We start from the raw sequence: 15,022 nt of genomic DNA, 5'->3' as shown, positions 1-15,022 counted from the left end.
GCGTGTTAGTTTTTTGAATAACAAAATGAACATACTGATGATTACATGAGCATTTACGGAAACGTTTTAACAGTAGCATGTCGCTTTTACATATATTTGGGCCGTTATATTCGTTATCAGTACCACCACGTTTCAACTTTAACAATGTTAAGTGGTGTCAGTCAAGTTCAAGGACAACTTTAGTTTGTTTTGCACTACACCAAGTCCAGCTGGCAGTAAGCTTATTGTTGTATTGAGGTAATAAGCTTAAAGCTGTAAGACTGGAGGTCGACATGTTAAAGTACGCGATGACTGTATATGATCCAACTACCCGTTAAATGTAAACAGTTTCACGACTTTAAAACCGATCACGGTTATTGATATCGTTTTAGTGTGTTTATGGACTTTACGTGTGGTGGTTTGTTCAGTTTTATGGGCTTAAACATCGGGTAAAACTCGTCAGCAGGAAAAAGAAACCTTGTTGTTTGTAATTGTAACAACGCAGGAAATTTCAGAGTAAAAAAAAACATTAAATCAGTCGCTGTTTTTGTTTAAAATTCCCTGTGGTCATGTATTAATGACCCAGAATCGTCGCAGTCCTTTGCTTTACTTGCACGGAGATTTCATTATTATTAAGGAAAGAGTTACTACGATTTTACAATACAATACGATGTTTATGTTGTCTAGTTTATGTTTGGTTCTAAATCAAAAATTCTATATCTTTGAGGCAGTCGCTAATCAAGTATTGTAGACCTAATGAAAAAAATATCCCAAACCTTCTTATTTACATTTCTAGATCATTTGTAGCATTAAAATAGTAACGTTATTTGTTTGTGAATCACAACCATACAATGAAGGTGCTGATAGCGGTCGATGCAAGCGCAGGAGCAGAAAAATGCTGCAAATGTAAGTTTCACGTTTGGATTTGGCTTTTCGATGCAGATTTGACATGAATATTGCAAAAGGAACTTAATTATTTAAAAAATATTTTTACAACGACGCTAAAGCTAAAAAATGTCTGTTTAAAAAAATACTTTGAATTTCAGTTTTTAGTAGCTTGTTTTGCAAAACAATCACGTTACAAAGAAAGGGTTTCTACCGGCTAAAACGTAGTGTATTTCGATTTTTTTCGGTTTTGCTAATTCTAGTTACTAAACTACATATTTATGTTTTCAGGGTATTTCGAAACAATTCACAAACCCGAAAACGAGGTATATATTTTCAGTCACGCGAAAAAACCTGACATTCCAAATTCTGCTTTTGGAGGTACGAGACAGGATGGTTGTCGATAGTCTACGACAGTAAAATTATTTTTGTTACGAAATAGTTGTAATATTTTTGTTGTCGAAAGAGTTTAAGTAATTTTGTTGACGAAATCTTTGCTGTTCGTCAAGAAATAAATAGGTATCCTGGTGTTTAAAGTATTTTTTTTCATAATGTTTCTAATATTAACATATGCAACCTTTATGAATACAAAGACATTTCAACGTTTGAAACATCTAAAAAAAATAAACGCTGACCCCAAATAGCAATCTTATAAGTCGACATAACAATTTTTTGTGACGAAACAACTGACAATTGTGCTTTCTCTTTGTAGCCTAGCTTTTGCAGCAACTGTCTCGTTTCACTAATTTATCAAGTCTGCGACCCGCAGCTTTGAAAACCACTGTTTTAATATTTAATGTAGCCTGAACTTTAATATACCAACAGGCGTGGCTGTGTTATTGGCTGAAGAAGTGCAGAGAACAATAATAGAACATGACTGCGCTGTGAAAGAATTGGAAGATAAATACATAGAACTCACCAAAAATGAACCGGTATCAAAATTTTGTTGTTGTTGTTGTTGTCTTTAGTTGGAACTGTTAATCATTTTTTCTTTCGTTTTATTTAAACCAGGGGTGTGCAACCTGCGGGCCTTGATTTAAGGTTGTGTGAATTTTACTTGTGGTGGGCTGTTGCATATTTGGTATTCAACCAAGTAAAATCCCTTGTGTTATATAAAGGTGTGGCCCACGATCTAATCATCGCAATTGTGTTTGGCCCCACAGTGACAAAGGTTGCCCACCCCTGATTTAAACCATTTATCTCTGGGTACGAAATGTACATGTTTAACTAAATATTCAGAGCAAAAAGATACAAGGCAATATTTCAGTTTAAAACTTCGCAACTTTTATCTTAAACATTGCGTCGCCACTTTCTTTACTGTTGTGCGACACTAAGTTGCATTCCTTCTGTTAATTTTATTTTACATGACGATGACAATATAAACTGTCGAAACATTGCAATGTTTTACACACAATACTGAATTGTATCATTTTGCTCCGAAACTCTAGTTACGATAGTGTACTAAATCCGGATTCGCGCAATAGAATGGGTTTAATCTTAAGTGTGTGTTGTATTTCCTAACACCAAAAGTTGTTTGTAATAACCAAAAAATTGAGTTTAAATTTTAAAACTCGAAATTTTCTCATTTTTGTGCTCTTTACCGACACCTACAGGGTAAAATAACAGTGACCGTTGAGACACGAGGTGGCAGTCCAGGGTCGAGTATTGTGGAAAAGGCTGGACAGCTGGGTGTTGATGTGATTGTAACAGGATCAAGAGGGCTTGGAACTGTTCGCCGCACTATCCTTGGTTCAGTCAGTGATTATGTACTTCATCACGCAAAATTACCAGTCTTGGTTTGTCACAATTAGTAACACTACAGAAGAATGAATGAAATGCTATATTGTGTGAACTAAACCTATCGAAACTGAAAGTACTAAAGTGAATTATTTAGTAACGTTTTTTTTTAACAAAAGCGCGCGTGTTATTGTTGGTGTAAGTGTTTAACAAAAATTATAATGGGTGACGCTTTAACTGCTTAGTATTTGTACTTATTGGTTTGCTGGTGATTTCAGAAGCTTTCATGGAGATATTTTTGACTATAATCAATTTAAAACCAAAGTTTGAATTAAACATCCGGAGAACCTCTTTTCTGAGATTAGCAAAACTAAAATTAAGTCCACAAGAATTCTCTATACCCGTTTCTGCTTTTATTGTAATAAGCATTTCAACGATAAATAGACTTTTTCCGGGCATCAAATCGTTGCTTTATTTGACGTTTATCTGAATTTTCGGTGTCTGCCTGGTGCAATATTTTGGGTATGGCGACATTTTCTGTTACTCTGTCGCAATATGTCAGAAAGGTTCAATCTATACAATCCTTTCCTTCTTAGTTTTAATTCACATTATTTTGTCCATGGCTTTGTAAGTTTGAAAGAAAAAAAAAACGTTCTAAATTTTTATTCTATCGAATATAGATTTAAGCATCGCTGACAAACTCGGAAAATGTAAAAGAACTTGAAAACAAAAACTTAAAACTCTCTGCAGACAAATTTCAATTAACGCGTTAACTTCTGTGACCTCATAATGTCATTGTTTATTATAGAACTAATCGTTTGTTCACTTATTTACACAGGTTACTTATATTCGATGTTGCTGCTTTTAATACAAGTTTTCATGAAACTGTTTGATTTGTTGGTAGCACATTTTGAGTGCCATAAACCGGTGTTTGAAACCAACTGACATAAGCGTACAGATTATTTTGTCATAACAAAAAAAAAGGTACCTATTTTAGTCAAAAAACTGAAGAGTGTGGTGAGCAATGCAACAATGATTTCTTTGCGCGACTGAGTACTGGAGGGAAAACAGATCTAATACGTAATGGCAAATTAAAATTTGTTGTGAGTTTCAGTAATGATTGCAAAGCGGTTGGTTACTGTGGTGGTTTTTGACAAACCTAGAAACAACTCCTAGAAGTAGGTAATTAGAACACAAATCACAGATTACATATTTATTGTCTTGTAGTCGCTTGAAAAGTTTCTGATGGAACTCTGTCCGAATTCTCTGCGATTAAACTTGCCTAAATTCCTTTTATTGAGTTAATCGCGATTACAAAGTTTTGGAAGCACATATTCAACCAGAGTTCCTGACTAAGGCTCATTTGTGTTCTGATTTTTTCAAATTTCGGGTGTAATTTGGGCTGGTTTTGGGCTGTATACTTTTATGTTCGGTCCTGAATCTCAGATCCTTTCACAACCCATGGGTTAAACAACCCAGCGCTTCTACATTACCTCAAAGAGGAGCAGAACTGAACACGTGGCTTTGTAGTTTTGCTTAAATCTACTTTCGCTGGATGTCAGTAATGAACAAGATAGCCAAAACTTTTTATTGGCATATGGTCTGAATTGAGCACAACCCATACAAGGACTTATAGAAACATAAAAACCTGATCAATCAAGTTTATATAGCTCTTCTGGCAATTGTGTTTTTACACCGACGTTTCGACGTCCTATACAGGTCGCCCACATCACAGAGTTGCAAGCGGGCCCGAAATCTGAGCCCGAACCCGGCCCGAAAGTATAAGCCCGGGCCGAACCCGAAACGTTTTTGCAAAGCCCGTTTAGGCCCGAAATTTTGATTGACAGGCCTATTCAAGAAAACCTTGCAACAAAGGATGAGAAAGAAAAAAGAGAAAGATAACAAACACAATGAACAATAGTATAGACAATGGGGTAAACAATACGTTTTAGAGTAGGGTGGGCGTTAGGTCAAAGCCAGAGAATTGTTACTTAGCTGAGTGATTTTATTTAAAAAACAATGGCGGACACGGAACGTAAAGTCAGGCCCGTTTTAAGCCCGTTTTCTCACAAATACCTAAGCCCGAACCCGGCCCGAACCCGAACCCGGCCCGAAAAGCCCGGCCCGACTTGCAACTCTGCTTCATCAGGGTAAATAACACTGCATGCGCGTAGTACAGTGCACGATAAACAAAGGAAAAATAATTAAACGCAAGTACGTCAAATACTTGCCAGAAGAGCTCTAAAAACTTGATGTTATGCCTGGCAGCAACAACTTATATAAACCTGATCAATATTAATACTAGAACTAGACCAAAGTACTTTATCACATATTGGCTTAGAATCCCAGTTGTTTAAACTAGATATCATATCATGAGACAATATAGAGTTCGTGTTTCTTATTAATGATTGGTGAAGATCCTAAATGCTTTGCCAGAATCAGGTTACCAGTAGATCTCTTGCTGCCAGATAACAAGTTGCTGTTTTTTATGCGTTGACTGCGCTGTTTTTTTTTGCATCATACCGTTGTAAGAATAGCATCGTTTGTACGGCAGACTTTTTAACACAAATTGTTTTCAACCTTTCATATGTTTGCATATGCTTGAAAAGTTGTAGAGTGGAGTATTCATGGTACTACGGGTGGCTAGAAAGCGTTAAGGAAACGCTTTAAAACGTTGCTTTTAAAAGTTTTTATATTAATGTTTTGCTGTGCTACCAGCCGTTTCGCTAAGCGACGAGCGAAGTACCGTGACAGGTTTGGTTTCACTATTTGGCGAAACACGTCTGCTGCTAAGTCAGTGGTTCCAAACTGTTTGTGGTAACAAAAAAGTATTCTTGAGTCTCAATAAATCTTGGAGTCCACTTGCATTACTTTTTTTTTTTTTTTTTGGGAGGTGAATACGGCAAGGAATAAAAAATAAACATTTCAAATAATGTTTTTAGTTTTCGTAATTGCATTTGTAGTGCAACATATTTGAGCGTTTAGCACTTGCCTTTAAATTTTGCCTAGATTTTATTCCAAATTTTTCCGAAACCCCCGTTTAGAACCGAATTTGCGCAAATTTTTTCATGCATAACGAGGTCAGTAAACCAGTCCATCCATAAAATTTCGGTCAGCGGTTGTGTTCGGTTTTTGGGGCGAGGCTGTGGTTACTTGTTAGTATTGAACGATTGTCTTACGTTCAGTATCGACAAAAAATTTACAGCATGGTTCAGCAAAAGTGGACATGTTAATAAAAGCTGTGTTTTTCAGGGTGGTAGCATGTATTATAATATTTATCTACTTAGAGCAAATTACTGTAACAGAAGGCAATGACAAAAGTAAACTTAAAAATGTCTAAAAACGTTTTAATTATCAGTGTAATACAATCATTCGACTGGTAACTGTACTAGAGTTAGATTTCTGTAGCAGGCAGATATAAAAGGAGTACTTTCTAACAGTTTAACTTTCTTAACTTTAAGTCTTGTTTCATACTTTCTGTCCAGGTTAATGTCTTTGTTTGTTTATATTTATCAGTTTATCAGCTTCAGTTTCGAAAAAGTTTGTTCGTATCGCGCCAGAAGTTAGAAAATTGTTGTCAGAAAATGGCTGCTTGCACTGTTTGGACTTGGGAGATTGGCCAGGCTTGAATTTACGGTTCAGTTCCCTGGCCGAAAGGAATGTATGGACAAACGGTGATTATGTAAACAAACGGTCGTTGTGAGCTTCGATTCAGACGGCACTATTTTCTTTTGTTTGATGGACAAAGGCCTTAGTAGATGAATGGAAAACGTCGGTCACTTTAAATTACCTTTTTCTACCTAAGCTTATTGCAGTGATTTCTAAACTTTTTGTGGTAGCATTGTACCAATTAAGGGTATCGTCACTTTTATCTAAGCTTAAAGCATGGGGTAAAGTGCAAGGTTGCTGTTTTTGGTGCAGTTAGACAGCAGGAAAGACCTTCAAATAGTAGCTGCAACTAAGAATGCTTTTTGGAATGCCCTTTTGTTCTAGTCTAAAGTTCACTTCTTTTTATGTGTAGCATGATCGGCAGTGTAATACAATTCGTACAAAACGGTTTGATTTTGTAACTGATTGCTAGTTGACTGTGTATGATGTTGAATTGATAGCATTCACAAATCTTTAACCCTTTTTTATTGACAGTATGTAACTATTTTAAGGCAAATTAAAGATACTTCAAAATAATCAGTTTTTATTTGCGACCTATACTCAACATGTGCTAATGTTCACTTAGCACATAAAACCGTTGGTTTTGTTTGAATATCTGGAACTACCAGGCAGATCAACGATTGTTGGATTTATGCACAAGCATTATGAGATGGAAAAAATATTTTCCCTCGATTTTTGTAGTGATAATTTTCGTATTTTTTGGTTCACAATTTGCACTGATCGTATACAACGCCAAAATGTAAGTATTGTGTCGCGTTTTTTCAAGTTTTTAGCTAATTTGTTGTCTCCTTGAATACACACACATAAAAATGCGTTTTTTATTGTAAGTGTAGAAAGTATTTTAGTAGAGGTAATAATTCCTTCACAATCTTCTTTAGTTTTAACTTTAAATTCGTTTGTTTAAGGGAGTCGCACCGCTTGTGTTATGTTGGGTTCAGGTTCAGTTCGCATTTACTTATTATTATTTTTCCGGTTCAGGTTTTTACCGGTTTCGGTTCCACCCTACGTTTTGTTTGGCGTTGAACCTGAAACCGTTAAAATATAAACAATAACAAGTAAATCCGAACTGTACCTGAATCAATATGGCAAGCGGTTTAACTCCGGTTCGTTTTTTTAGGAGAATGTAATTTACGGTTCGGGTGTAATGAATTACGGTGAAATGAAAAATCATGAAATTTTGGTTTAATGAAATAAACCGCTAAAGCCGGTTCGCGGGTTCGGGTTTGACTCCCTGGTTAACTTGCAGACAAATCTTAAAAGGTATTTTTTCAAATTTTAATGTAGGTTCCACGAAACACCACAAAGAGTCGTTCCAAGTAAGTTTGTGTCAAACCTTTTTGCCTATTTGTATCAGTATTTCATATAACTCGTTCTGGGCAAATTGTGTAGTTCGTCCTAGACCCATATTTTTATTCCGTTCCGGTCTGACCGAAATAAATTTATAACGGTCTTTTTCAGTATTTTGGTCCTAACAAAAGAACAAAAAAAGAAAGTTACAACACATAACTTACCAATTATTGTTAGGTGGTTATTACGTCACACAACATTTTTTAATTCAAGACAAACAAATCGTTGCAACTTTAATTTAATTTTTTATTATGGTGCAACGTATAGCCTTTTTATCTAGTTTTTCATGCTAAAATGTTTAGTTTTTTTATCTAGTTTTTCACACAGGGTAAACTACGAAACAACTGCGTAAGTTATTTGTAGTAATAACTTACAACAACAAAAATATTTGTTAAAAAGTTTTTAATCTTATTTGTCCAATTAAACTTAAAAAATAATTTTGGTTGGTTTTGCAGAAAATTACCAATGCACAACAGTTCGTCAGAACCCTGAAACGACGGTTAAAGTTGGGAAAAAAGTTGAGAAAATTATCTATAAACTTCAGGTAACATTTGGTTTCACCCACAAAAGCTACTGCGAAAACGAGGAAATTTTTTCGACAATTTTTTTTTCTTTTCGGCGCGAAAATTATCAAATGCCTGTTGCTGAAATGCATGGGCTGGGTGTTAATTAAAATCAGTTTGGCCCAAGACTAAGAGATTTAAGGGCTACATTGGGGTTTAATAAATACTTGGGGGCACAAAGTAGAAACTCTTTTGTATCAAAGAAAATAGCTATTCTAATCGATTTTAATACCTACAACGCACATCCGCTAACACTCATTTACAATTCTTTAAAGTTTCTGCAAATGCCGATGTTTCCAACAAAAAAATAGTCACCTTTTTTATGCTGACACAAATATCGCAAACGCCCTTTTGTTACCTCACAATCGATTCATATTGACCTGCTATTTGTTGATAAGTGTATTATTTAGGGCTGTGTCGACTTCAAATTAAAGTCTATATAAAACACAAGTTGTCCAACCAATTTCTACGCGATGAAGCGGCTGGGTATAGCAAATAAAACGCAAAATGTCTTTTTTTACAAACTGGAAAGCTTAAACGCGAATTTTATTTCCCAAATTAAATAAAAATATCGGGTTCTATTATTTTAGCGTATAATATTTCAAGCTAAATTGCTTTTTTCATGTAAATTTGGCCGCTTATTTTTTTATGTAAACTTTAAATATTTGCATCCAGTGTGCGTTTTTGCGCTCAAATGTTAGAATTCAAAAGTTTTATACGATTTGGCCTATCAAATTCGCGTCCAGTTTGTAAAAATCAGACAATTTATGTGTTTTTGCCTATAGCCTACCAGCTGTATTAATTTGGACACAAAATGGCTCCATAGGCTTTATCGCTTACAAATTTAAGGACAACTTGCGTTTTATATATACTTTAATTTGCAGTAGACACAGGCCTAATATAAATTGCAGTTGACATAGGCCTAAATAATACGCTAATCCTACTTTGTTGCAAATGTTTCGATGATTGCATGCAAAAAGCCTTGGTGGGCCGGACGAAAGCTACCCGCCATGCGGCTCGCGTGTCAGGATTTGGACCACTCTAAGTTAGATACATTTGTTTTATTACTTCAAAACCGGCAAGGAACAAAAAAACTAGTCTTAAATGTTGTTTTCTTTGCGAACAGAATCCAAAACAATGCAAATCGGCTCGCAAGCTCATTTGCATATTGCTTGCTGGTGGATGCGGGCACGGTTGTCTCATCCACCATATCGGGATTTGCTTGTTTCTGGCGATCGGAACAAACCGAACGTTGCAGCTCCACTTCGACACACCGACTTACACGAAAGATCAGTTTGAGAGCGCTTACCTCCCGCTCAGTGAAACATGTAACGAAGTTGATGAACATGAACTTGCAACATCGCCATCAATGCAAGGTTTGTTGGATTGTAGGAAGAAAACTGAATGTATTGTGTCTTCGAGTTTCCAATTCTGTCTACATCTTGGCACATTTCAAAATAAAGTTTACCCAGCGGTTCTTAACGAATATTTTATATTCCTCCCCCTACGATCCTTGCATAATGAGCGATGTTTTAGGCTCATGTTTATTTAACTTGTAAATTCTGTAGTATACCACAGTACGCCAAGGGCTATCAAGCCTGTGTAGCTCAGCTTGTAGAGTGCGAGTCCCAGAAAGGCTTCCAACCGGGCTCGATTTTTTCTAGCCTGTGCCTTGCCTTTTGGCAGTAGTTCTCAAACTGTGCGTCGCGACGCCCTGGTGCGTCGTTTCAATTTTCCAAGGGCGTCGCAGAATAGTTCCGTTTCGTGGCTTTTGGTGGTTTTATCGATAAACACAACTTTAATAATAAGGTTTCTCATTAACTTTTATTTGCTGGTCCAGAAAGAAAACTTTTCCAGAGGCGCCGCAACAAAAAAAAGTTTGAGAACCACTGCCATATGGGAATACTTGGCGACATACTCGTCTTTATTAGACCTGTCCTACTATGATGTAAAAATGATTTGCCGTGATCGTTTTTCTGCATCGACGCTTCAGGGCTGATCCCAGTATTTATTCTGTTTTGGTCATTTATTAATTTTTATCTTATCCCAGTATTCAGTTTCATTGCATTTATGTTCTTTATAGCTGTGTGTGTTCTAATGTTAAGTACCTAACATTAGAACACATGGAGAATTTGTGCAGTGCTCGCGTACCACCGATATCCTAAAAAATGGGTTCTTGCTCCACTTATATTTGGAAATATGTTACACAACAATAGCTACCATCTATAGATAATAATCTTTGTTGCGTCATAAACCTGTGAAACGCAACTGAAAGAAATGCTGATTGTTTACTGATTACAAGTGCCTCACAAAAAAATTTATTCAATAATCTGGCGAAGTTAAAGCGAAAATTTATTACCTTTTTACGATCTTGCTGTGGCTATTAATCTGTATCAAACAAATAAAATCTGCGCAACCATTACCTTCAGTTCAAACTTTACAACTTTTCTTGCAGGAAATGGTTCACACGAAACAACCGAACATCATAAGGTTGTAAAACTCGAAATAGAAGATGCCTTTATTCCATTCACGAACTTCGCCCCTCTAACTATTCCCACTCAATTGAAGTCGGCACTGGATGGTGCTCACGATCGCCCACACCATTGGTGGATCGGTCACGTGCTCGCTTACGTCACTCGTGTGCAGCCATCCGTGAAAGTCGATCTGAAACAGCTCAAGCGGAAACTCGGTTTCTCGAATCCTGCTGTCGGGTGAGTTTCTGACGTCACAATGTATGTTGTTTGTGACGTCATAGTGCTATGAGTCGCGAAGTTCGAATTGACAACCTCTCGGATTTATTTTGAAGTCTTCACATTCGCCGGAGCGACAAAATAATAAACGAGGCCGAATTCTATTCGCTGGAAGATTACATGTATCACGTGACCAACTTGTTGGGGCTGCACCGTGCGGGGAATTCCCGGATGAATGTGTTTCTTGCCACTGATGACCCGAGCGTTTATAAAGAAGCATTAAGAAAGTAAGTAAAGTGGTTTTAAAAAGGGGATACGTATTACTTCTATAGTTTCCAACACTGTGATGAGGTTGCCTACATGTGACTTAAAATAATGCGGTTATTAATGCTAAACAGATAGCAAATTAATAAGGTAACAAATTAGTAAGGTACAGGAATTGCGTATTACACTTTGTTTGAGGCATTGCAAGGCACAGTTTGTTAAAAGGCTGTCACTTCGAGAAAAGAGTCCAATAGAAAATAATGCTTTGAATATTTCCTATGTAGATATCCAACATACAACATAATGACCATCCATGAAAACAGTTTATCCGCTTTATGGAAGCGGGAAAAACAGGAAAGTTTTTTTGGAATTGTTCATGACCTTCAACTTCTTAGCGAATGTGATCAGTTTGTTGGGACTTTCAGTTCAAACGTGAGTGGGTGAACACAAATGTTGAGCTTACATTGACATATATATTTTCACGGGGACGAAACCCGATTAGTTTTTTGTCAGCGTGTATTGGTGTTGTTTGGCTAAACAAGCTCCGATAAAGTAATATTGTAACTTACCTTACTTTGAGGGCTTTGTATAGCACAAGTCAAGTATTTCGGTAGAGCTACTATAGCGTAAAAAACTGAACCCACAAAACTTTAGCTAATTTCTTATATAGGTTCCAAAGAGCACAGGTATTTAAATTAACAGTGAGTCTGGGATAGGGTTACCAACTAAATTTAACTATAGGAACTTAGTTATAAGTTTATAACTTGATTTTATTGTTATTATTATTATCATGAAACCTCACCCTAAACCCTAATAGCCTTAACCGTCAGCATTTCCACACAATTTGCTATGGCAATTGCTCAGCAATTTGCTGAGTCAGCAATTATTGCCATAGGTAAGGCCTATACGCCAACGTTTGGAAATTAGCAGGCTAGTCTGTGAGTTCCGGTGTTAGTAGCTCTACCAAATTTTTATGTTAACACCAAAATGAAATAATGTTTTCCCTAAAACATGGCAGCTTTTAACAGTGATGTGATAAAATTGCAGATTTGGTTAGGAAATATATATATAGGTAAATGACTTGATTTATTCTGTCACTTTGGTTTAAAAAAATGTTTAAATACTTTTATTGCTACTTTCATTTCAGGTTGGTCGATTAGTGTACAGTCTTATGCTGGTGAAGTCAAGAAAAGAGTCACTAACAGTTTGCAGTTTGGACGATGATTATATGTATTATAAACGAATTAGGAGATATCAAGAAGTTTTAACCGAACACAAACCCACAAACGCTAGCGATGAGATCGAACTACAAGTTGGAGATATCGTGCACATCAATCCTTCATATTATAAATGTGATCAAAGATGTTTTGGAACTAACGCAAGAAACAGAAAAACTGGTTTTTATCCCGCTAAAAAGGTTAAAGAATACGCACAACCAGTGATGTATCGAGGTTTTGGTTGGGACAATGATTTGTAGTAGGATTTCTTCACTGAAATATCTGAAAATATTTTTTAGGGTAAAATGTGCTAAAAAATCACCTGTTTTTAAAATTATGACGTGATAATAGTGAAAGAGCGTGTTCTACTTTTATTGTTTATTATGCTGTCCAAGTTGTATCGTTTAATCCAGGGGTCACCAAACTACGGCCCGCGGGCCGGATCCGGCCCTCGAGGTCATTTCATCCGGCCCGCCACCACATTTTTTGGTTTGTCAAATCGTATCGATAGCTTTGTAACATTCAAAAATTAATCTACTCCTTACAAAAGTTTTCCTGTCGCGATAAGTAGAATTGATATTACCTAGTTTCGGGGATCACAACGCCCAGGATTGATCTAAAGCCAGTTTGTTACGCCACAGACAAGACTAAAAGTGTTAATTGTACGCAAACAATTGCCTTCTTTTGTTACTTGTGACGTAATATACAAGCGTTGCAAGTAAGAAAAGGCGACCTACACAATTTAATAGTCGCAACACCAAATTTTAAATAGGTTTGTAGAAAGACCATAACTTGGCGCCACTGTAAAAATAGCCTCGCGGGCTGAGTTTGGAAAGACATGTAAACTATACGGCCCGCGAGAATCAGTATTAAACTTATCCGGCCCGCAGTGAAAAAAGTTTGGTGACCCCTGGTTTAATCTTATATTTGTTTGAAGTTTTAATGAAGACAAATCTGTGCTTTAAAGACAAAAACATGGATACTTTGTGTTGTCTTTTGTGTTTAATCAATAATGGGTTTTGATATAAATTGATCTATTAAAATAAAACTAATAATTTGGCACATTTATAATACAATTTGTACTGTATAGACTGGTAAATATGTTTGAATGTTGTTGCCATACAAAATTTGAATGCAATTATTTTGTAGACTTTTTTTATACTGCTATGCACGCTGTTTCTGGTACCGACGTTTTAGTTGATAACTTTACAAATATTTACTTTTATTTCACTTTCTTTCGGTCCATGTGTTTTTTTATTTAACTTGTACTTTATACTTTTCATATTACTTTTCGCCCTCAATCATTTATGTCCTCAATTTGTTTCCCACAATTTGCCTGCTTTTTATTGATGAGGCATTATTAGCAAGTCAATACGAGCTCAACGTGCTACCCTAAATCACGCAAAGTTATAAATAACTATAGCGATGTATAACTTGCAACGCGCTATCCAAACCATACAGTTCACTGAATTTTTCCAAATAAGAAGGAATACAGATTCAACAACTAGGCTTCATACAAACCGAGTGGTTAGCGCAACCGCCTTGGGTGTTCACGAGGTTGTGAGTTCTAATCCTACCTTGGTCGCCTGTGTTTTCCTGAGCAAGAAACTTGAGCGACTTCACTTTGTGGAATAGAATGCATATTCTTAAGTAGGCGGGGTAAATTGCGTTTACATAAAGCTTGGCTATTTCATAATACATTACTAGCTATGTAGGTTACGTATTTTAGTCGATTTAACCAAGCAGCTAAACGTAAAAGTGGGGTAAAGCAAAATAAATGACAACATTCCAACAAATGTTTTTATCGATGTTTAAACACCTTATAAAGAAACTTTTTGTAGTAGAAAATCCAAAAGTTTAAAGCGAAGTTCAAAAAGTCAGTTAGTTTCATAGCAAGCAGTCTCATAGACATACAAACTGTGTGGTCTTTCCATTACATTGCAAACTGCTTTAAACAACAACACAACTTGAGGCTAACGTAATCAACGCTTTATTAATACATTTGTTAAATAAGTTCAGCTTTGAGCGGCCCGCGAACGCATTCTAACTGCTTCATGTCCGGCCCGTAACCGCATTAAAAATTCGTATTTTATTCTTCATCAGCCGGATGGAATTTATGCGTTATGTTCCTTTTGTACACCAAATAGTTTTAAAACTAAACGCTGACAGTTATAACTAAGAATATTGTTACATCGTTAGTACAAAGACAAAACTGTTGTGCGCGCGCTTGCCTTTGGACTGTGTTGTAAATGTGGTTGGGCCTGATTGTTGGTAACCTAACCTGCCCACTGTTAAAGTTTTAGCAAGCAGGTACCAAAGTTTATTTGACAATTGTACATGTTCACATTGAGCAAATACTTACAGTTGAGTAGCCGACATTCGTGTGTCATGTTACGCGCAATATTATTACTTGTCTGGCTCCCACATACAAAAGTTTGCTCACCTTCCATTATTAAGGAACATCCGCCTGGAGATGGCAGCTGCTTATCTAAGTTTAACATGAAATTATTGGCAACAATTTTGTCGGTTTTCATAACTACAAAGAGTTATTGTAGGTTAAGCCATTCAAGTCTTTTCAGGTTATTTGTGGCGTTTTAGTCATTTTTTTTTATTGTAGCGTGAATTTGTTTAGATGTAGAGCTGTACAACTTTAAAGACTAATTAAGATTTT

General features: G+C 36.3%; 2 protein-coding genes across 2 annotated transcripts; both read left to right on the top strand.

Annotated features, from left to right (window-relative positions):
* Window positions 1–773: 773 nt before the first annotated feature.
* LOC145213950 (universal stress protein YxiE-like) lies at window positions 774–3,489 on the top strand. Its single transcript, XM_080082363.1, has 4 exons — window positions 774–885; window positions 1,156–1,245; window positions 1,690–1,796; window positions 2,478–3,489. The coding sequence occupies exons 1-4, from the start codon at window positions 831–833 to the stop codon at window positions 2,673–2,675; spliced, it is 450 nt and encodes a 149-aa protein (XP_079938489.1). The 5' UTR covers window positions 774–830; the 3' UTR covers window positions 2,676–3,489.
* Window positions 3,490–5,771: 2,282 nt separating this feature from the next.
* On the top strand, window positions 5,772–13,748 carry LOC145214435 (alpha-(1,6)-fucosyltransferase-like). Its single transcript, XM_080082961.1, has 8 exons — window positions 5,772–7,009; window positions 7,555–7,586; window positions 8,073–8,161; window positions 9,307–9,556; window positions 10,636–10,891; window positions 10,987–11,157; window positions 11,419–11,566; window positions 12,282–13,748. Exons 1-8 carry the CDS (start codon window positions 6,915–6,917, stop codon window positions 12,609–12,611), a joined length of 1,371 nt encoding a protein of 456 aa, XP_079939087.1. The 5' UTR covers window positions 5,772–6,914; the 3' UTR covers window positions 12,612–13,748.
* Window positions 13,749–15,022: the final 1,274 nt, after the last annotated feature.

The sequence above is a fragment of the Phallusia mammillata genome, chromosome 2 (genome assembly GCF_965637545.1).
Source record: "Phallusia mammillata chromosome 2, kaPhaMamm4.hap1.1, whole genome shotgun sequence".
In the NCBI taxonomy this organism is placed as follows: Eukaryota; Metazoa; Chordata; class Ascidiacea; order Phlebobranchia; family Ascidiidae; genus Phallusia; species Phallusia mammillata.
Note: the sequence above shows the minus strand (reverse complement) of the source record. Positions and strands in the feature narration are given on the sequence as shown.